The sequence below is a fragment of the Barbatula barbatula genome (assembly GCF_947034865.1).
Source record: "Barbatula barbatula genome assembly, chromosome: 9".
In the NCBI taxonomy this organism is placed as follows: domain Eukaryota; kingdom Metazoa; phylum Chordata; class Actinopteri; order Cypriniformes; family Nemacheilidae; genus Barbatula; species Barbatula barbatula.
In genome coordinates this window covers 21,622,264-21,645,220 of record NC_136772.1, presented here as the reverse complement: position 1 = coordinate 21,645,220, position 22,957 = coordinate 21,622,264, and the positions used below count along the sequence as shown (strand labels likewise).

At 40.5% G+C, this 22,957-nt stretch overlaps 1 protein-coding gene across 1 annotated transcript in view; it reads right to left on the bottom strand.

Annotated features, from left to right (window-relative positions):
• The window catches only part of pard3bb (par-3 family cell polarity regulator beta b), a 287,217-nt gene that overhangs the window by 126,894 nt on the left and 137,366 nt on the right, over positions 1-22,957 (bottom strand). The window contains exons 12-15 of the mRNA XM_079465100.1: positions 22,153-22,323; positions 15,434-15,566; positions 8,897-8,990; positions 7,658-7,761 (exon numbers count right to left, since the gene is read on the bottom strand). Of these exons, the coding sequence (XP_079321226.1) occupies positions 7,658-7,761; positions 8,897-8,990; positions 15,434-15,566; positions 22,153-22,323 (502 nt within the window). The remainder of the gene's footprint in view (positions 1-7,657; positions 7,762-8,896; positions 8,991-15,433; positions 15,567-22,152; positions 22,324-22,957) is intronic.

The window sequence follows — 22,957 nt, the reverse complement described above, 5'->3', positions numbered from 1 at the left end:
AACCCAAACCAGAATCATTCAATTCATTACAATACCCATGCCTACTCATATTAGTTTGTTGATCCGATGTCGCAATAAAGTAGATGTGTATGCATAGTTGCACATACGTGTGCGCAGCATGCATTCTGTTACATACCTAGAGGTAGATAAAATTGCTTAGATCTGAAGGGAAAAGGCACAGATTTTTTCCACCCACTTGTAAAACCACACAACCACAGACCATGCTATTCATTTCAAGCATTACCACGGGAAGAGAAAGAGAGAGAGAGTCTGTCCTGTTGCTAATAATTCCTGCTCTCATGTTCTAACCACACGTCCAGTTAAAGCCAAGACAGATATCTGGACAGCAGTTCAACCATCAGTCTGGAAAGCAGTTCGACCAGTGCTGCGCACATCATAACACAGCCAACTACGTGCTAACATAAAACACCTCATATCCAAAACACGTGTTACACTGAAAAGAAGTCATAAACTCAACGCCCCAATAAAAAAGTATCCAAAGAAAGAGAAAAATACATTCTGGTAGAGCTTGTAGGGTTAATATTCCAACATGTCTACCTCAGAAGTGAATTGTGTACAAGTGTAAATAAAAATACATGCTGGGCTATAGGGCTTCGAGGCCTCTGACAAATATGATATGATGTTAAATTGAGGCAAGCGATAGCGGGCGAGGCGCTGGTAATCCACAAAAAAAGGATTTGAGGGGAGAGAGGCACGTGACGGCGACCTAGCTCCACACTAGCACCCAGTAATAGGTTTTCATTACATTGCAACCTCTTTTAAATAATCCTATTCATTTTTCATGAGGTCGATTTTCCCAATAGACGAGAGATAGAGGGCTGAACGCTGATCTCGGCAGGCTACGATCCGTCATGTGACGACAGAACGTGCTAGCTATTAAATGCCGGCTTTTACAAATAATCACGTAAATACACAAATAACAGACATGGGGCTCAACGCAATATAAATATTTAATGTCGTATATCTCATCAGAGATCAGAGACACATTGGGTTCTCTGAGCAACGTATATTGAAAAACTAATTATGATTGCGATTTGGACGTACAGTACGAGAACAACAAAAGCAAATTGTCGCAACCGAGTCTGAATAGAGAACGGAGTAATTATCATCATTGTCTTTTTGGGATGTGTGAAAGCTTATTGACGCAAAAGCGAAATAACTTGATGATGTTGACTGGCACCAGTGCTTCCTGCTGTGAGAGGAAGTATGTACGGTTGTATGAAACAATGCGTAACAATTAGCTTAGCCTTTGTACCGAATACAAAGATGCGCACAGAGCTTTAGCCAATCAGCTTACAGAATGCAACATGATGTCCAATAGAACTTAAAGTGATAGTTCACCCAAAAATACAATTCTATTATGATTTAATCATTCTCTTGTCATTTCAAACCTGACGTGACTTTCTTCGGCAGGACACAAAAGAAGATGTTTTTGAAGAATGTTGTTAACTGGCGCCCATCCACATGCACTGGTTTTGTGTCCACACAATGGAAGTCAATTTGGGACAGTGCTGTTCGGTTACCAACTTCCTTCAAAATATCTTCTTTTGTGTTCTGCGAAAGAACGAAAGTCATGAAAAGATATGACAAGAAGATGCATAAATGATGACTCTCACCCGGAGGCCTTTGAATTACGACTGAAGGTTTTCTCTTTAAGAATGTCTCACGACTTTATTGCCAAAATATGCACCGAATAAAAAATATGAAATAATCCGATATAAACCAATAAATGTCTGATTTAAAAACTGACCGCTATATCAAAACACTGTTCTGATGCATTCTATTGAATTTTGCATAGTTTCATAAAAACTGAAGTATTCCTCTACAAATACCACTAATAAAGTCTACACGGGGTGAAAATAAAACCCAAGGTGTGCAAATTAATTTAGATTTCTATCCAAAGTGTGGCAAACCGACTAAAACGATCTCCGTCTCTTCCTCATTCACACATCAAAAACCATACGTGGGCTGCACAATGTCCATCCCTCACATGCGATTATTTCCTGTTTTTCTTAAACAGAACGTGGATAATGGTGTTTTCCTGCATTACAAATCTAATTCTGATTCCAGGGAGAGGAGAAAAACAATACAAAATAGGTCAACGAACAACACTTCTCGATAAGAACGCACACTCATCGAGCGAATGTATTCCTACCCCACTGGTGAGAACAAAAGCTCGGGAGAATAACACACTTTGGCCTTGGACCTCCACGCGAAGATGAAAGACGAGCATTTAGGACAGTTTCTGATCAAAAGAAGCCAGGAATAAAAGAGTGTGAGTGCGAGCATTCATCTTGAAGAGCAATCGTAGCGGCGCGCGGAAGGGCTGGTTTTAGGTTTATGTGAAAAATGCAATTACGCTAGTCGTTATTTTACACAGTTCACTCGCTGCAGGAGTGATTCAGAGCCAGTTATTTATTTCTTTGTGTTGTCGTCTAGTAAATGATCAAATATATTTGCAATTAAGCCGTTGGGTTGGGTATAGGCAATGACTTTGCCGTTTGATGCAACTTTAATTCACAAGCTCTCCGTGTGATACGAAATTAAATAGTTTTCAGTAATCATACTATCAACACAGAAGTTTTCATTACAAAATCATCAGTTCAAAATATAATACAGCTGTACTGACAATAACCACAATGAGCTGTGTTATTGTGTTAAATTGACACAAATTATTATATGGTGAATAATTCAGCACTTTTGCCTTTAGAGCCACGATGGTTACAAACCCTCTCTCTGCCTCACGTCACTTGTATCACACTCAAAGAGTGTAAGTCATTGGACAAGAAAGAAAGAAAATATAAATCTGAATGTCAGTGTCGTTTATTTTATTTAAAGCGCTGGGTATCGTGATGTTATTAGGAAAATCATATTGGCCACGATAACCGTATAGTGATCTGAAATCCTGACACACAAAGTTTAAAACATCTCCAGGTTCACTTTATTTGGATAAAATATGGTACTAATGACAGTAGAGTGACCGTGCCACAGAAACATATACATAGATGCCTCATTGGAAACTATTTCTATGTGGGCTGTGCACGCGCCGTGCTGCTCTTTTAGTTGACTCTTTGAAAAGACTCTTATGTTGTTAGGTAAGTTCCAAAACAGCTGTCCTGTAAGTCAAGGATTATAGCGCGAGCACTCCAGTTGCTGTTAACTGTCAAATTATCAGAAACTTTCAAAAGGTACAAGCACAGGGCTCTTGCTCTGACCTTGCTCCGTTAACCCGCGTCAGCCAACGCAAGTTTCTCCTTCATCATTGGCGTCTACGGACGTGTCGAGCAACTGTAAAGTTTCGTCTCCACATCGGAAGGAGCTTTCTGGTCAGAGTACAGTTTTTTATGTTCGGATGCTCAGAGCACTAGAAGGCGCCCGGCACACATAAGCAGCGCGCAAAACGCTCCCTTCCAACCGAAAACAATTCAAAAGATGCGCTTCCAACAGCAAAAAACACGTTCTATGTGATCTTTCCCTAGAGCTACGTTCAGAACACTAGCAACTGTGTCGCCAGTCTCTCGCTACGAGGTCGTTTGACGGCGTCGCTAAATTAGCTAATCCTAGAAACGTTAATAAACAAACATCGCAGTAAGCGACGGAAGATGGCTGACCACTTCCTGTCGCAAACGGTCACTGTCGCTCGTGTCGCTAGGCTACCTCTAAAATGAATGACATCTACTAGCTTTGTTGCTGGTGGTCTGAAGGAGGCTTTACATGGTCCTGGGTTTGAATCGGACTCGGGTCATGTCCTGATTCAACACCATCTCTGTTAACTCCTATTTTCAGGTTCTTGCTTCACTGACCTATTGAAATAAAAAAAACGAAAGAAAAAGATGCAGCACTGCTATTCCCGAATCGGGGGAAATGCAGCGCTCAACATGGCTGCTCTATTAAAGAAATTTAAAGAAACTGCAACAAATTTAACACATTTATTTGGAGTAACAATAACTTCATATATGCCTGTTGCTGTTCAGCGGTCCTCACCAGTGTCATATTTAAGCTCCTGGCAAGCAAGATTAAGTGTCTTATGCACGCATAACAGAAGTTATAGCTTGGTATTCTATAATCGAGAGTGGAACGTTCATATAGCGATTGCGATTAATCAGAAAATAGATGCTTTTTACCCAGTCCTATTGAGCAATGAGTCACTGCAAATGCCCCCAGCTAGTTAATTATGCTTATGAAAGCAAAGTTAATGAAATACTTTATCATAAAAATATATACTCCACTAATCACGAGGTGACGTGGAAGTGATCTTCTCCATCACCGGATGAGATGTGCGTCGACTCCAGGTGCAAGTTGAGATGGATTCATTAAACAAGAGATTGAAAAAACATCACTCTGCTCCCCTTATGTTGCTTTATCATCTCTTTATGTATGCTTTTTTAAAAAGTAGAAACACGCACGCTTACACCATCCCAGTGATGAAAACAAATCAATTGTTGGCGTAGTCAACTGCCGCCACAGAAACATTGCTTTACGAGAACCCAGTATGGCAAACTAATGAAGTGTAACGGAAATTCTGCTGAATGCGATGAAATTCCTTGCTCGTTGCGTTAAGGAAAAAAAGCAGAACTAATAGGGTCATCCTTAGCTAATGTGTGGAAATGTGCCTGGTCTGTTCAATTCTCATGGTGTGCATTCAAAAGGCGTCGCACGTGTCGCGCCCGTCTAGATAATGACGTGCAAATGGAGCCATCTTATTTCTGTTTAAGTGATCCGTCCATTCCTCAGAGGCAGTCATCCAGAGGACCCTCTTTCTCTCTCTTCTCATCTGCACCTCTATAATCTCTTCTCTACTTCTCATTACTCCTCCTTCCTGTCTCCATCCTGAGGGAGGAAAGGTGGGAGAAGTCTGTCATCGCTCTCCCCTGCGGCTCGTGCTAAAAAAGACACACTGCGTCCGACTTCTTTAAACTGCACCGTGGAGCGCTGCCGGGACCCCCGTCTAGAGGTTTCCTGAAGGTTTGGGTTACATGAAACAAGTAGTGCCACCTTTCCTGCAAAGGCTATCAAACCACTCCAGCTGGTTCAAAATGCAGCAGCACGCCTCATCTTCCAACAGCCCAAAAGGGCTCATGTGACACCCCTTTTCATCTCTCTCCACTGGTTACCGGTTGAAGCCCGGATCAGATTCAAGTCACTGATGCTCGCCTACAGGACTATCACTGGATCTGCGCCGGCATACTTTCACACCCCATTAAGAACCCTGAGTTCAGCAAACGAGCGGCGCCTTGTAAGACCTTCTCATAAGGGCACTAAATCCCTTTCTAGCTCATTTTCCTTCACAACTCCTTCCTGGTGGAACATTCTTCCTAACTTGGTCCGGTCAACCACATCTCTGACAACCTTCAAAAAACTTCTTAAAACACATCTCTTCTGTAAATACTTGACAGACAAATGAAAAAAAAAAGATGTACACCAACCCTCTCTCTTCTCTCAACAGGTAGGGGCCTAGCTTTTGTTGTAACTAGTAACTTTCTATTAGCACCTATTGTATTATTGCTCTTTCCTGACATAGCTTATGCTCCCTAAACTCTTTGTAAGTCGCTTTGGAAAAAGCATCTGCTAAATGACTAAATGTAAATGTAATTGTTATGTCCATTTTAACTGACAGTAAAATAGCAAAGGTAAGGACTAATAACATTTAGTTAAAATGTTGTTAGTCTCCAGACATTTAAATTTGAAAATTTTTGTTCATTCTTAAACATATAATAGAACGATTCTGGGGGAAATAATCACGATTTAGTGGCTTAAAATTGTAATCATGACTTCATGTCAAAAGCGTTTGCACAATTACTTATGTGTGCAAATTGTTTCATATTTTACCATAATAATAAACTCGTGAAAAAATAAAGGGAACTATGGGAATTGTGTATTACATAAAAACTCAAATAAAACGTCCTATATTTTGTCATCTTCACCTTTTGACTAGAATTTGCAGAAATGTTTCCTGGTCATTTTATCAAGCAACTTCTTGAGGTCTCACCCTTAGATGCATTTTAAACAATATTAAAGTAGCTCCCAGCTATTCTGAGATCTTATTGCTGTTTTTTCTTCATTATTCAGTCAAAAAAAAATTATATAAATTTAAATGTAAATGACATTTCACTCAAGTGTCCAACAACATTTGACCGATATTCTGTCAGTTAAGAACTTTACTTATGAAACTTTGCAACGACACTGTTTTTGACAGTGTTTATCATCCATACAGCCCAAAAATAAACAATTTCTAATCATTTTGTGCTTGCTATTAACACATTATTGTCAAGCCTATTTAATCATATATTATTATAATTATAATGAAAATAATCAGATTAATAGTGAAGATTGACAATATCATGGAAATAAGAAATAACTGCCAAACAATGATTCCAAAACAGGTCTTGCATCCTGAAGAAAATATGGCCTCTTCAAAGGACAACAATGAATTTACAATCTCATGAACATTTTCAAAAACACTGTCTTACTTCCAGCCTCGGCTCGGGGCAACAAAGGGACACCAAAGCAGTCAATCCGCCCGATACACAAAACAAAGCCATTATCACGGCTCTGAACCTGAATCCAGCCTACAGGTTTATATCCTCATAGGCCTCCGAGGGCACCCCGAGAGAACGCCGGGGGCACAACTCCACATTTTTCCCTCTTTAATGTGCTCACGCCCAGGTGAATGTGACCGACCACCAAAAATGTCAATTAAAACACCATTCACACGTTCTATTATTCATGAACAAAAGGGGGCTCTCTTTATTGGTTGTGTATTATTAATATCCTAGTGCTCATATCAAAGACGATCCAATTTCTTATCCAGCACTTGGAACCAAATTACAGTGAGGTTTTGTTCAGGGTTGAATTGGACTGTGGGGCTCGCTCAGACTGGCCATTGTGCCGCCCACCATAGCTACAGTCGCTACGGTCACTGGAGAGCGGCCCCCGCCCGGCCTTTATAATATTGAGTGTATTTTAAAACGCCATTATGTGACACAGATTCCGTTCGTAACTGCGGCCGTTGTACCAGAGATAGGGGGTCGCTGATTAGATTTTCAAGGTAATGTTGGAACGCGCAACACGGATTAATTGCGTTACGGCATTGATTTGTCCCCCAGCATGCACTTAAACCAGTCAGTCTACATTTCATATCGGGAAGATCAGAGCGGAAGCGGACGCCTTCCCATTCTCTTTATATAACATATTTGTGTATTTGCGTTTATATATGGCACTGGTACAACATGTTTGGAATACTGTTAGATCTACTGCATATCAAAAAAAAATGTACCATTCAAACGAACTGCTCTGCTTACTTAAAAGAAACAAAAGCTTTGTTTTCCGTTTCCTATTTACAGACCAAAATTGATGAAAATAGCAGATTTCATTTTCAGTGCCATTGTTTATTTATGTTGTTGATGCAAGCCTCCCACGGGGCAAACCTTACAAAAAAGGTTCCTGTTGGTTCGGGAGCACCGATTCCTTGGCCCAGTCGGGAGCGCCGATTCCCAAACTGAGCTTGTCGTATTTTATATGGATTAAACCGTACAGATATGACTAGAAATGATCAGGAGAATATAAGCAGAATTATGACTAGAGATTCCAGCACCTAACGTGAGTGATGTGGGAAAAAAAGGACCGGCTGTCTTACCCAGATCCATGCTCTTAGAGGACTTTACATGATTCTGCTCCATACGACCCTTCTGACCTCCGTCACATACAGACACGTCAGCTGAACGAAGACCTGAATGCACACTGGATACACACAACATACATGCATTTTTCTATTATTTTAAAAGGATACTCCACATAAAAATGAATATTTTACCATGAAGTTGTTCAACATCTGTATTCATGTCTTTGTTCTGATGAACACAGAAAAATATATTTGGAAAAATGCTCGTAACCGAGCGGTTCTTTGTCACCTTTGACTACCATGGAAGGGAAAATTGCAATTGTAGTCAATGGTGCCCCAGAACTCTTTGCTTTCCTGCATTTTTCTAAATATCTTCTTTTGTGTTCAACAAAACAAAGAAATGTATAAAGCATTTTTTCCTGCTATGGTAGTCAACGGTGGCCAACAACTGCAAGCATTCTTCCAAATATTTCTCTGTGTTCATCAGAACAAAGACATGTATACAGATTTGGAACAACTTGAGGCTGAGCAAATGAAGATTCAATTTGCACGTTTGAGTTCCTTTAACAGAACCGAATCACTGAATATGCGGTTTATTAACCCAAGTTCTAATGACCTATATGTCCACTAGGTTCTTTTCTTTCGCTGGTCACTTCAAGTCAGGTGAGTCTGGTTTTGTGAGCTAGACTAGCTGAAGTCCGGCATGAGAGATCACTTAGACAGTCTTAAACCATCTCTAAACTCTTTTCAATTCAAGTCCAGTACTTTATTGACCAAGTCTGTGGGTCAAAAGAATGTCAAAACAGTTTTAGCATCGAATATGTCAAGCTCAGCTGTCATAAACAGTTCAACAAACGGTCAGTGTGACGCTTATTTGTCATTCGCTCATAGTTTCTGTCGACATCTGGGTGACACTTGATTCATTTCAGGGCAGTAAGAATTTGGGTTTCCATGAGAACGATGATGTCAGTCCGTCTCACATTTCTGCAGCACCAGCCTGGTTCGCTTCTAAAACATGTTTTTTCTTTCACTGTTGTGTTTTTATAAATACATTTGCACGGAATAATTGATTATACAAAAGCAAAGTTCCACAGGAATTTTCCCCCTGCTGTCACCGCGTGATCCGTGACCATTCAACACCGACCCAACATGCTGACTATTGGCAGGAATGATGGACTTGTCAACCGGTCCACCCCTACAATGAATAAAAGACGTGTTTGTCAATTTTGATGGTCTAAGAAAAATCCATGTTACCTCCGCTGGAGCTTCAGGCTGTCCTGTCTGTGCGGATTAGCGGCCAACCCTTCATCATCCCTCTCTTCCATGTGGCCGTATCCTCCATTTGAAACTGTGAGAGAACGGGCAAACGGCAGAGAAAGAAAAGCAATCATTAGAGCTCTGTGGAAATATTATGCAGGCTCATTTAAGAGAGGTCTGCTGGGGTCAGAGCTGCGTTGGAGAGAGGTGACAGTCTGGACAGAACATTGAGACGGACAGACAGAGACTGAGACCATTATCAGCTCCAACACACTGCAATCCCCCCTCACCTTTAATGATCTTTCACTCCTATGATAATGGCACTGGGGTCTTGGATTGACTTGATTTTCTTTCATTCTATAAGCTTGGTTAAGCTTGTAAGAGTGTGTATGTGTGTGTGTGTGTGTGTGTGCATGTGTCTGACAGAGAGCGAGAGAGAGAGAGAGAGAGAGAGAGAGAGAGAGAGAGAGAGTGTGTCTATTACTTAGATATTCTTGAACAGTATTTCATAAATCTTTTTCTTAATTGACTTACTTTAACCTACTATCTATATTTTATATATATATATATATATATATATTTTATTTTTTTAGAATATATTTTTAAATACAGTATTCATTTTTAAATATACAATGATTCATGTATTACGTTGTTGTTGTTGACAGAACCGCCGTAAACACTTGTGCTTAATGCTTCCGCTGCAGACGCGAGACACACGCGTGAACGTTGAAACCTGTCCGTCAAGTGCGTGTTTACATAAAAAAAACGATGGGAAAGTCGCGCTGCGGGATGGAAAAATCACGTTGTCGAATGGTCACTGCACCTCTGTTCACAGTACGCACATACATTGTTTCGTTATTAGCGTGTTCTGTACAGTAATGAAAACACTTTCATTTTGAGGTCACACAGGTTATATTTAGTGAGAATATGCGATTAAAACGCTCGTAATTTTGAGCCAAACACCCCATCGTGCCAATTGCGTGAGGATATCGTGTTCTCGCGAGACCAGTTCCACGAGATCACGTCACACCCCCCCCATGATGCAGTGATTGTATGCTTGTCTCAAACAAAAAAAAAAACGCAGGTTCAAGGCAACACAGAAGCCTTAACCACCTGCTTCAAAGGAAAACATAACAATGACCGTTTCTGAATGTGTGTCTAATTGGCACAAAGGGAAGAGTCTATGAGTATTTACCCAGAATTCCCTTCATTATTTTGTTGATGACTAAGATCTGATTAAAGTCTGTTAGTTCAACCCGCGCTCAACCCAAATCCAAGGCTGGAGGTCTTTGTAAAATTGAAAACAAATGCCTTAGATTCCCAGACACTTAGCGAACAATATCCAGTATGAGCAGTCACTCATCAGCCATTCCATAGATGGGCCAAACACTCCGCATCATTTCCTCAAGCACTTCCTCAAGTTAGATTAAAACAAGAAAAATGTGAAAGAAAAGACGAATACTGAAGATTTGTGACTTCTTGTGGTGGGGTGCTGGAATCTTCTCTGTCTTCTTGATGGAGTGTCTGTGTTTTGGCGGAGTGGAGCTGGAAATCAGACTTGACAATCACATAGATCAGTGCGCCCCACCCAGCACAACTTCTCATCATTACTCATCAGAATTCACTTGAATGACTGCTTATTAGTATTATATATCTCATCTGTTTGTGCGCTGCGCGACTGCCATACTACATCAAGGCCCGCTCGCATGCGCGCATTCTAAAGATGAACTGATGAAAAAATCTGTATCGCAGGTACACACATTCTTATCCACACGCACTCACGATTATTTATCTGCTAAAGGGTGGCGTAGTTGAAATGAAAAACGCTTTTCCTCCTGAAGATGATGGATCAATGGCTCTTCCGGCTAAAACAGGGTTATTAATCCTAAACAGTGAGCCACCCAACCTCTCACCAACAACAGCAATGCTCCTCCTCATGTAAAACCTTACATTCTATAAAAGCGTTTTTTTCTCAAAGAGGGCTGGATATGAGTCTATTAACACAAACATGTATCACATGTTGTTTTTCTCATCGGTGTACAATAATGTGCAGAAGTGTTGGCGTTTGTCAATTATAAAATGCCAAGATTCGGTTTCTAGATGCTAATGGTTTATTCATAACAAAGCACAGTATGATCTCTTCACCTAACTGTTATTTGTATTACTTATTTTGATACTTCTATTTATAACACCTTACGGGAACATTACGTTAGTTGCATGGCAACATCGTTTTCTTTCTGTTCCGTGCTATTTTTGATATTTCAAGATTTTAACTAAAAGCTGGAATACACTACTTGTAGACTTTTAAAATCTGAACATACATATTTTTAACTAGACATCAAACGCTTGACAAGACTTTTTGAAAGTTTCTAATAGAAACACAATAACTGATCAAATCAAGTCCAGACTGAAAATCTGAGCAAAAGTCTTGTTGTGTATTTTAGCCATAAGGCACTTCAAGGCTGTTCTTTATTGCACATAAAGTCAATGCTAAAATCCGCTGCAGAAACTTCACATCAATATGGTGGCCGCTGGAGAGGAAGTCCCACCCTTTCGAAAAGAAAAATACGAAACAACTTTCTGTCCTGTTTATTCTAGAAAGTGCATATGCATGAGATGAAAACACACAGCTGCGAAACATGAGACTACACGTGTATATGGTCCTATTGTCAATTACAGGATCATATATAATTGACTATAGTAAACATAGTTTAAACAGAAGGGATAGTAAAAAATCTATCATCATTTTTGTTCTGCTTGACACAAAGAAAGATGCTGTATTTAGAAGAATGTAACCAAACAGTTCTGGGGCACCATTTAGTATTTTATTAGGAATATAATCTATAAGGGTAGTCAATGGTGCCCCAAACTTTTGATCTCCCACATTCTTCTAAATATCTTCTTCAGAAGGTTAAGGTTGATGAACTATTTCTTTAAAGCCACCAACAGAAGTTGCGTTTGACTTTACTTTTCCGTGTCGTGACGTATATCCGAGTGAAACGCCTTCTGAAATTAGAACAAAAAGTAGGGCGGGGCTTTATTTTACCCTTTCCTTTTTGATTGGTTTGTTTGTTCAGTGACCGACACTGAGCCAGGAGGAGAGGGCTAAAAATGCCTGGCCATTGGACAGTCGGTAAAGTCCTACCTTTTTTTCTGTTGCTGTAAAATTTCAATTTCTGCGAGAGGGTGCGTGGACAGAGAAAAAACCGTTCAGATTGGCTGTGTTTTGTGATTGATTGTCGCGTCCAGCCACTTTTTCACACACAAATTGCATATTGCAGGAATTGCATCGCATCGCGTTCGGTTAACGGCACTATAATGATTCTTACACGTACCATGGCAATACCGTGGCATTTTTAAGTACCTTCTAATATGGTATTCATTCAAAAGTGTATATTATCAGATTACCGCGGTAGCGCCACAACACATCTTTATAAGGAATGGCAAAACAAATACTCTCAAATTAAACTTTACTAACTCAAAGTGCATCATCGCATGAAGGCGTCAGAAGGCATTAAAAACATCTTTCCTCACCATGCATGGCCTGAGTTCAGAAACGGTAATATTTATACCAACCCACACTTCTGCCCTCTCCACAGCTCCCGGCCCACTGTAATCCAGGGTTATAATTAGAGCTAATTCCCCCGAGGAGAAACACTTCAAACACAAACACAATGCACATACATATGTACGATATCATTAGCTTTCATTTACAGCTCAAACAACTACCACTAAATTACTTCCCTCGGCCCGAATCGCTGCGGCACGCTAAAAAATTCAGCACTCTCTTGATGAGGGCATTATGCATTTTAAATTGTTTGTTATGTCGAGCGGACCGCATTACCGTCGAAAACATGGCCTAGATAAAACGCATGCCAACTTAATGATCTCAAGGTCAGGGCGAGAAAAACAAACACACCATCACAACTAAAACGGAGGACATTGCTTCTTCTATTCTGCTCATGATACATCCATACCCTGCAACCACTTCCAGCCAGCTTGCACGGTGAGAAAAGCAAGATCATTTTTGAACTGCATGCATTTATGAACACGAGACCGTCGGTGTATCAAGTAAACAACGCGAGGTGTCAGGAAGGAGAGATTCGGGCGATACTGGTCTATTTGTGTTATTTCTTAGCGCGGTGCGCTCTAGGAATGCCGATGAGAAGCGCGCGTCTGGAGACGCCGAGGATGCGTAAAGCAGACAGGCCTGTCTTAAGCCTCTCGATCTGTCTGTCTCTACTTGCGCAGAACTCCTAGAGGAGAAGTGTTACTCTTTCATGTTCGGTTAAAAGGATGGTCGGCACGACAGGCTGTGCACACAGGCGCTTCACATGAAAAGAATTGCAAATGTGCCCCAATTCTCAGACGAGGTAAACTTCCAGGTCCTAAAACTGGCGTATAAAGGAGTCTTTTCAGGCACATGAGCGAACGCGAGTACGACAAGCGCGTTGTATTGATAGTGACAGGCGTTCATGTACAAACATACTTGCAGACAATTGCTCTGTTTTAAAACCTTGTGAGCTGAACGCGTACGCAGCATTTTAAGGCGCCACAGGCAAGCCTGTTTCCAGAAGCAGAAGCCTGAAAAAATATCAACGATTGATCAGTTTGCCTGGATTCTAAGACCGAATCACAAGGATCGTCCGCTGTTCAAGGCAATATGAGAAATAAAAAGAGAGACAGAAATGTATGTGCGTGCTGTATGTTTTTGTTTACATTGTATTCACATTACGGTTTCAATTTGACAGATGCTTTTATCCAAAGTGTTGCATTTTATCACCATGTTTGTCCTCTGGGAATCGAACCCCTCATCCTCGGCTACTAAACATTACCAGTTCTAGTATGTTGGTAAAAATCAGCTTTTAGACTCTTTCTTATGAGGAACACAAAAGAAGATATTTTCATGTCTCAGTGGTTTTGCATCCATACAAAGGAAGTTAAAGGGAGCCAATGGCTAGGTTTACACGCACACCGATAACATGATTATTTCTGATAAACAGAGTAAGGCCTTAATCGCAGTATCATGTTTACATGACATGAGAACACCTCTTTGCTCAAGTTCACATGAATGTTTTATTAGTCTGATTATTTGCTATAACTCAAAGCACAAAAGATTATCTCAGATACAGTAGGTGTGCGTTACTGGCAATCGTTTTAGTATTTTTGCGTCAAATGCAAAACACAGCTATGTGGACGCATTTTATGGTTATTCGCAGGCGTTATATAGAAATGTGATGGAAAATAACTTTGAAACAGTGGTGTAAGATACGGTAAGGAGCGGAGAATACTGACAGCGAGTTGACGGTAAAACTTCAGTCATGTATACCATGAATTTGTACTTAAGGTGCTTGACAGAAGCACATGCGCACCTTGATCAGAGCAGCATACATGCGGTTAAGGTGCTTACATGCCTTCATATCGCGATTCAAACCGGCGTAAACCACAGATCTTACTTTGAGTATGAGCTTAATTGCATTATTTAGATCAAATGATTGCGTAAAATGAAATGGCAAAATTGCCCAAATCCTATTATAATCATATTAGGGTGCATGTAAATGTAGCTGATGTTGTTAAGTTACCAACATTCTTCAAAATAATGACGCAATTTTCATTTTTGGGTGAACTATCCTTTTAAGATTCCTTTGCTCTCACTTCTAATTCTTGCAACCTTGTATTAAAGTTCTCCGGTGGTCAATATTTTATAATTTCACCATCAAAATTGGACATTTAAAGTTGTATAAATATATATTTGTCACGCCTTAAAATAGCTTGAATGTAAATACACTAAGTAGAACCAGATACATGAATATGCAAATTCGCTCTGCCTCCATTCGGTCGCACTCGGCGGACACTGTTAAAACTGAAAGTGAAACTAAGAGCTGACACATCGATTCAGCCCGAATCTATACGGCTCAAACAGCTGCTCCATGGGGTCAAATGAGTCGATGTGATTGGTTACAGGTTAATGACATCATTTTAAACTGTCTATGGTAAACTTCAGTTTTATGGAAAAAAGACTTTGCATTGGTTTACACCATTTTTTCTCTTAAAAGGACATTAAAAATAAAACATAAACAACGTGATATTCACCACAGGGGGTCTTTATATAAAAAAATTAATGATATCAACCCTTTCTAATGTGATAATTCTCCCACGTGAAAGGCATGCGTAGTGTTTCACTGACAAAGCTTTATCTTGGTTAGGATGCTCCCTTAGAAGGCTTCAGAAAACAACAGAGAATAGAGCCGTTGCCTAGAAGCACATTAGCCCTATCTGCCTTCATTCTGAGAGTATCACTTTGTCTCCAAAAGTACGATTTATTTTCTCTCCGACTCCCCGCCTTTCGTGACAAAATGAAGAGTCATACTTTCAGTGTCTAGCCGATGAAGAGGCCGTCCGAGAGATTAGAAAGCAAATATGGTGTGGACGACAGAGAAATATATTCGCCCTAGATGTTTGGGTGGCCTTCTCCTTGAACGTCTCAATGCCGCTCGGCACGACAGATAAAAACACGCCGAGCCCATCACTCACCCGCGCATCGCTCGTAGATGCTGTTCATCACCACGGGGGGCTGAACGCCGCCGTCCGATTGGCCGAGGTGCCCCGCCTGTCCCACGCAGCTATCGAAGGATCGATTGAGAATTCGCCGCGTTTCCGGGAACTCCTGCGAGAGAGAATGAGAGAACCAGTGTCACTGTATCGATCCTGTTTGTGAATTATGGAAACAAGAGAGGCACTGGGCTAGGTAAAGACTTTGAAAAAGCAGAGAGATCGTTATGGCGTTTTGGCATTCATCACAAAACAAATATCACACTGAGACTCGGGACGGAAACGGGATTAAAAGAGCATGGGAACGTCTACTGCTTCTGGAAGGGCTCTTAATTCATCCGATTAGACTTGCTGTCAATGACATGAAGGATTTAAGCCACTTGCACAGATGTTACAGATTTTTTGTCTCCTTCCCCCAGAGAGAAAGACGGAATGGTAATTCATTTCATTATCTTGCCCCCGGGCCTGAAGCGCCACTATGAAATATGTTAATACCATTGGCAGATTTCAACTGCTGGAGAGAGGCAGGGTGCAGCGCATCAGATGGCTCTTCTAATGGCCTGTTCGGAGAGCGCACAGGCTGCCGGCATTTGGTTAACCGGGGATCATTAGGAAAGTAAACTGCTCGCATATATATTGTAAATCAAAGTGCGATTATTTTTTCCGGGAGGATCATAGAGGAGGCCAAAGTGTCACGGTTTAGTGCGAGGAGAGGAGCATTTTTACGTCAAAACATTCAAGTTGTAATATGAGGTGAAGCCTGTCAGAAAATGTAAATGTTTACAGCTGAGGTGTCTGACAATGACAAACTATGCTAGTTGAAGCTTTTATCCGGATCATCGATGCCTGGGCAGGGCGAAGCAAATCAGGGTCAACTAAAAGAGCCATCAGGTGGTTGACTCACTTCAAATTTCCCTTAGGATGAATTACACTTCACTTATACACATATAGTTTAATGTTGTAAATAACCGTGCGACAATCATCATCATTTGAATGCGATTATTGATAATACTAGGTATTATTCGTAAATAAATAAATAAACCACGAGTAGTAAAGCCAGCGCTTATTAGCACCACGAATATTATTTCCTTTTTCAAAATGTCATCCTTGCATATACATGTAACATTGCAACATTGCAAAATTGTGTCACAGTAAGTGAAAACCCTGTTTTTCCCCCCGGGGTCATTTTGTTTTGATTTACTGCCTAGTATATTCATCCTACATTATGTAAAGAACATTCAGTGAATATATTGATATCTTAAGCATCGACTGCGTAATGCCATATGAAAGACGAATGAACGAAATCAAACTTGGATGCTTATCGCTTGGGCTGTCAAACGATTTTACACACTTAATCGCATCCAGAATAAAAGTTTGTGTTTACAAAATAAATGTCTGTGTACTGTGGGTATTCATTTTGTATTTATAAAAACAAACACACATGCATACATCTGAGGAAAATACAAAATGTTAAAATAAACAAACATCATTTAAATAAGTGGTAAATATAAATAAGTACATCAATATTTCCTTAATGTGTATACGTGTATGTGTTTATAAATACAAAATGAATATGACAGAAGCGTATTATGTAAACGCATACTTTTATATTGGATGCGATTAATCGTTTGACGGATTCGATTTTAAGATTTTCGAAATAAAAATGAACCGACCAAAATAATCAACCTTTTGTCAAATGACATATTGAAGTACTGCATAAACGTAACCAAGTCTTCTCAGTCTACAGGCCATCTATGGTGAATAATCTGAAAAATGGGCCATCTTGAAATGTTACGGTATTAACCTCAACAGCCCTGAATGCATTATCACATCAATGCCCATTCGATACTCTGCAAACGGTCATGTTAAACAATTACGAACAACCGAACCTTAAGAAACCTTAACTAGCAAGTGGACCTAAGGGAAAAATCATGGCGCTTTTAATGCTAACAGCAGCAAGTGCAGATCTCAGGGGTTGGGGGACACGGGCTGCCAGGAGAGGGAACGATGACGGGAACTAAATGAGATTACAGAAGAGGATCAATGAGGATTCCCAAGCCAACTTTTCCATTTCCTTTATAAAAATTACCAGAAAAAAAGAAGACACAGAGCTTGCAATTTTGAAATGATGAGATTCAGAAAACGCAGGTCAATCGATACAAATTTACAGGAAATGTTGAGGCTGGGAAGAGGGAGTGTAAAATTGTGATGTAGGAAAAAGTGTATTTGATGTTAGTAAGAAAAGCAGGAGTGGAATGTGAAAAACAGATCAAGAGGTCAACAGGATTTTGGGCATTTCATTGACAGGTTCAGTACAACACAAGCACGGAGCGGTCAGAGGATGAAAGGTCTCCGGTTTCCCACAGTCTCTCTTCACCGAGACTCCATCTGCAGACACCGTTCTCTCTGTCTGTTATCATCATACACACCTCGGTGCTCGAGGACCCATCCGCAGAATCTCCTCAGACTCCACTCGCGTCTTAATCAGCATCACAAAGCCTACAGTGAAAGACAAAAGTGGCCTGGCGGGTCCGGGCGACCCCCTGCCGTACCAGAGCAAACCTAGCCGACACTCGTCTGACATGCGAGGAGGAGGAAACGGTATCGGGCACAGATCGTGTGGGCTTTCCCTGGGCTACTTTTCATTATTAATGCCCACGCTGTAATGAGATTATGACAAGACTATTTAGATGGCTGTCTGAGAGTAATGTTGAGATTAGATTACGCTTTGCTATAATAGTGTTTCGTCTACGGAGAGAAGCTTTTTATGCAGATGATATTGAATACCTCTCCATTTTAGAATGAAAATGTACATTCACTTACAAATATTTGTGGTAAAATACAACGTTTTGTTACAAAAATGTCAGAGACATTATCGAGTTCTGAAGGAAGTTAGTCTTTAAATTATAGTTTTTAATCAAAGGAGCATTTACATGATCATTTTCGACTAAAAAGCCATGAGCCAGGCCGGAAGATAATTTGGGGCCAGGTGCATATGTCCAATGAAACGGTCTATATTTGAGAATATGAACTGACAAACAGACACAAAATCTTCTTAAAAACTAACTAAAACTAAAACTAATCCCGACATTCTATCAAAACACATTCTTCTAGCAAATAAAAGCAACTGGGCACTCCTGCCCCTGCCCTCGTCTCTCTTGCCTCTTGAACACTCCGATGGATTTTTGCAAAATTAGCAAAAACAGGATTAGGATTGAGCGCATGTAGGCCAAGTCTTTGATGTGTTCTAAAAACGCATAATGAGTAAAGTTAAGTCAGGAGACATGGGCACAAAGCACATTTAAGCAGGAACACATGACTATGGTATATTCCCAGAAGCTCTGGAGAACAGAGGAATGTATTAAAAAGAATATGTAAAGATTTGCTCGAGGCCAGAACACCACATTTCTGGGCTTCATTTATTAGAGCAGAGAATCTGAAAACTAAAACACTGTAGACAAAAATTCATTAAGTACCTATAAACCACATAAGCGAGAAATAAAAACTCCAACAATACATTCTCTTTATCATTCTCTGCACCTTGTGGGCGTAGAAACTAATCTCTCTCTTATTACCGAATGAAGCTCTTACTTGTGCTTCTAAACGCACGCTGAGCGATATTTCACTATTAGTCCATTGTCAGTTTTACCTTGGGAAGAAACTTTCCCCTGTGTCTGGCCTGAATGATCTATTACTTTGAACCCAGCGACAATACAAAAGTCCCCTCACACAATCTGTTCCCTATCTGCTCACGCTGTTCAGCATCTTACACACAAGGGTCAAAGCACCCCATCAGGCCCGACTCCATTCTACGCCCCATCGTCCACCATCACGGGGCGTCCACAGCCCATAAAGCATAATGAACATGAATCTTTATTTTATTGGAACAATAGCACCATGGCCTAGTCGTGCCCGCCCCTCCCAGACCTTCAGTCCTCACAAAGGGCCCAATGACCATCAATCTATGCGGCCAGAGGGGCCGCTCCATTGTGTAGCCTAATTACACAGCACTTTGGAGCAGTTGGAGGCCTCGGGGTAAAGTGTGTCAGCACGTGTGTGAGAGATACATAGGGAATCCTGGGGTGAGCATATGGCCGCTCTCGAACCCAGGTGCAGGGGAGGAGCTGAAGGCTAAACCATCCTGCTGGAGGCAAATTCCACCAGCACAGTGGAAATAACGGAGAAAGTAAAAGGATGTGGAGGACTAACGGTAATTGCTAAGCATTGTGGGCAGCCTTTATGGCGTAGTAAGCATCTGTGTCTTGACTAAAACTGTCTGGTCAAGTAAAAACCAGCATCTATTCAGCTTTAAACATGGGAACTACTGTATGGTACAGTTAGCATGAGAATATAAGTGTCGATAATTGTTTGGTGAGGTGGAGTACAATGGTGACGGCTTTAAAGTGTGAATGTGTTAAACTGTGGTCCTGCGAGATCTTCGGTCGCTGCTCGTAGGCATACACATGTTGGAGAAAAGAAATGAGACCTCAGCTTTGGTCCAAAGAGAAACTACACAGAACATTCATTTCTCAACTCTCAATTCACTTAACCATTAAAGGGATAGTTTAGCCAAAAATAACAATTCTATCGTGTTGCTCAAAACCTGTATGACTCATGTTCTGTGGAACACAAAAGGAAGATATTTTGAGAAATATCTCTGTGGTTCTATGTCCTTATGATGGAAGACAATGGGGGCCGACATTTATCAAAATGTCTTCTTTTGTGTTCAGCAGGAGAAAGAAAGTCGTTAATGGTTTGGAATGACAAGAGGGTTTGTGAAAAAGTTCAGTGAAAGTTATTAAAGGGATAATATTGCACGAATACGTGTTTTTCTGTGTCTTTGGTGTGTTATTAGTTGCCCATGCATGTATTGGACACACAAAATGGCAAAAATTAAAGTGTCGGAACAAAAGAGCTGCCTGAAACACCTCGTGTAACCACACCCCCACAAATCTATGTAATTTTCCAAATATGGTAAGAGGCGTTACATTTCCATCACACGCTTGCAGTATTCGACCAATCCCTACGCACTGGTTAACTGGCCAATCATAGCACACCTCGCTTTTCAGAGCGATGAGCTTTGTAAAAAATCTGCGCGTTTCCTGAGAGGCGGAGCAAAGAGGAGACACAAACATTCACGGTTTTTGAACCTTAAATTGTGTACACGCATTGCATTACATCTAAAACAAACAATTGTATTTGTTTTAGCCGTATCACATGACCCCTTTAAAGGAATAGTTCACCTTCGAAATGAAAATCATTATTTACACATCCGCTTGTGATCTCAAACCTGTATGACTCTCTTTATTCAGCGAAACACAAAAGAAGATATTTTGGTTGTGTGTCCATACAATAGAAGTCAATGGAGACCAAGGGTTTTAGATTACAAACACGTTTCAAAATATCTTCTCTTGCAGAAGAAAGAAAAAAAACAACAGCGTGAGTAAAATGTTTGGTGACTATCACTTCAATGTAAATAAACACGCCATTAATGTGGCACCTAGCTTTAAAAGCACATAAAAAGGCAGCATGCATTACAATCATTTTTCATTGACCTCGCTCAGGGTCATTCTGTGGGAAGCAATGACACATTTCTGAGAATATTCTTTAGAACTGTAAGTTAGCTGTGGGTTTAAACCATGGCTGTTTTTAAGATAAGGACAGCGACCGGCGGCCTTGCTGGAACACAAGGTCATACTGTACCAGCTTAACTTACCAATGGGTTTTTAAAAGTTGCTAGTACAAGGAGAAAATGTGCATGGCCATTTTATTTTATCAATATGTTAACATACAAAATATGAGATGAAATAACAGATTTTTTTTATCTTTAACAAGCTTTTTATTTTTTTATTCAATAACCCTTATTTAAGCAGGAAAAGTTAAACTTGCTGAGGTTTTTATAAAATCTGTTTTTCAAAAGTGTCCAGGCCAAAACAGGCAGCAACAGAAACTCGCACATGTGAGTGGGTTCCTTAAAAAAGATGATATTTTAACCAAAAAGCTTTATAATGTGTTTTTGTGACTTGAGTATATGCTTTGTTTGGATCTGGATGTGGTGTAGCCTTTCAAAAGGTGTTACAGCACTCTCCTTACTTTATAACAGTGAAAACATGACTGACAAGGAAGCGTTTCATTTAATTAATGGCAGGGAAAGAGTTAAAGGTCCAGTCTATAAAATTTAGCGGCATCTAGCGATGAGGTTGGGAATTGAAACCAACGCTGACAGAACTAAGATGTTGTCATGTTTTTGCTTATTTGCCGAAGGAGTTAATGTATTTACGAAACGCAACAGATAGGGCCACTGTAGAAAACATGGCGAATTCCATGTATGTAGATAGAAATAGCTCATTCTACGGTAATGAATGCATGGCTATGTATATTATATTGCATTTCTGTCAATAGATCCTCCAAAAAAACTACACTCTGGACCTTCAAGATGCACTTACTGGATTTTGAAATATGGTTAACCAGCTGCTTCAGGTCCCCATCAGCTTAGCTAAGCTGGTCCCTCATGACATTAATAAGTTTGACTGAGTTTGTCCTCAATGTTGAACTTCTCCACCCCCCGACCAAGAAGCCACATGAGTGCATCAACCATCTTAAGTAAGAACCATTGGAAAACCAGATACATCAGCGACTAGATATTTTAGGCAGGAAAAAATGTGTTAGGATCTAAGCTAATGGAGACCCAGGGTTATTACCTGATTTGGTGGTAGCAGAGCACGGAGTACAACCAGCTGGATCATTCCTCTAAGATTCCCTTCCATGGACATTGATCTCCGCAGGGTCTCCATGGCCTCATGGTTAGACTTCCCCAAGAGTGATTCACCGTTGACAGCAATAAGCTGATCATTAACACGCAGACGTCCATCCTAGGAAAACAAATCGGAATTCATATTTCATTTTCTTATAGTGGTTTCATGCATCTCTCATGACCCCTCACTTAAGCAATTTTCAAGACACCACATCCCCAAGAAGAGAGAATATCTGGTTTTCTGTGGTTTGAATTTGATTTCCTCGTGGAGTTGATAGTTCCCATCTAAAGACCTTCAACAAGTCCTACTTTCTTAAAATCCTTCAAGCATTTCCTCACATTCTATGAGAACTCTCTGCTTTCCACCGGCGTGTAATGCTCGGTTTAGCCTACAGGGACCTGCTGTCAAGAAGTACATTTCCCACAATCCAGCAGCTGGGTCTCTATGGTACTGTATAAGCACATTATAAGACATGCATATTACATGGCATATAAAAAGACCTTAAGTTCATTACAGTTAATATTAATTAGAGTTTTTCACAGCAGACGCCTCTGATGTGCTTCCTCTGTCTCCAGGCGAGAGAGATGCTCAGATTCACATGAGGGTTAATGCAGGAGCTTGCAAAAAACACGCCTCACATATAAAAGAAAAAGTGCTGAGAGTTAATTAACTGTAATGCGACGTTACTTTCGCATTACTGCACTCTGGAGTGTAGCACAGAAGTACAGAGCTTGTTACCAGGTAAACCGGA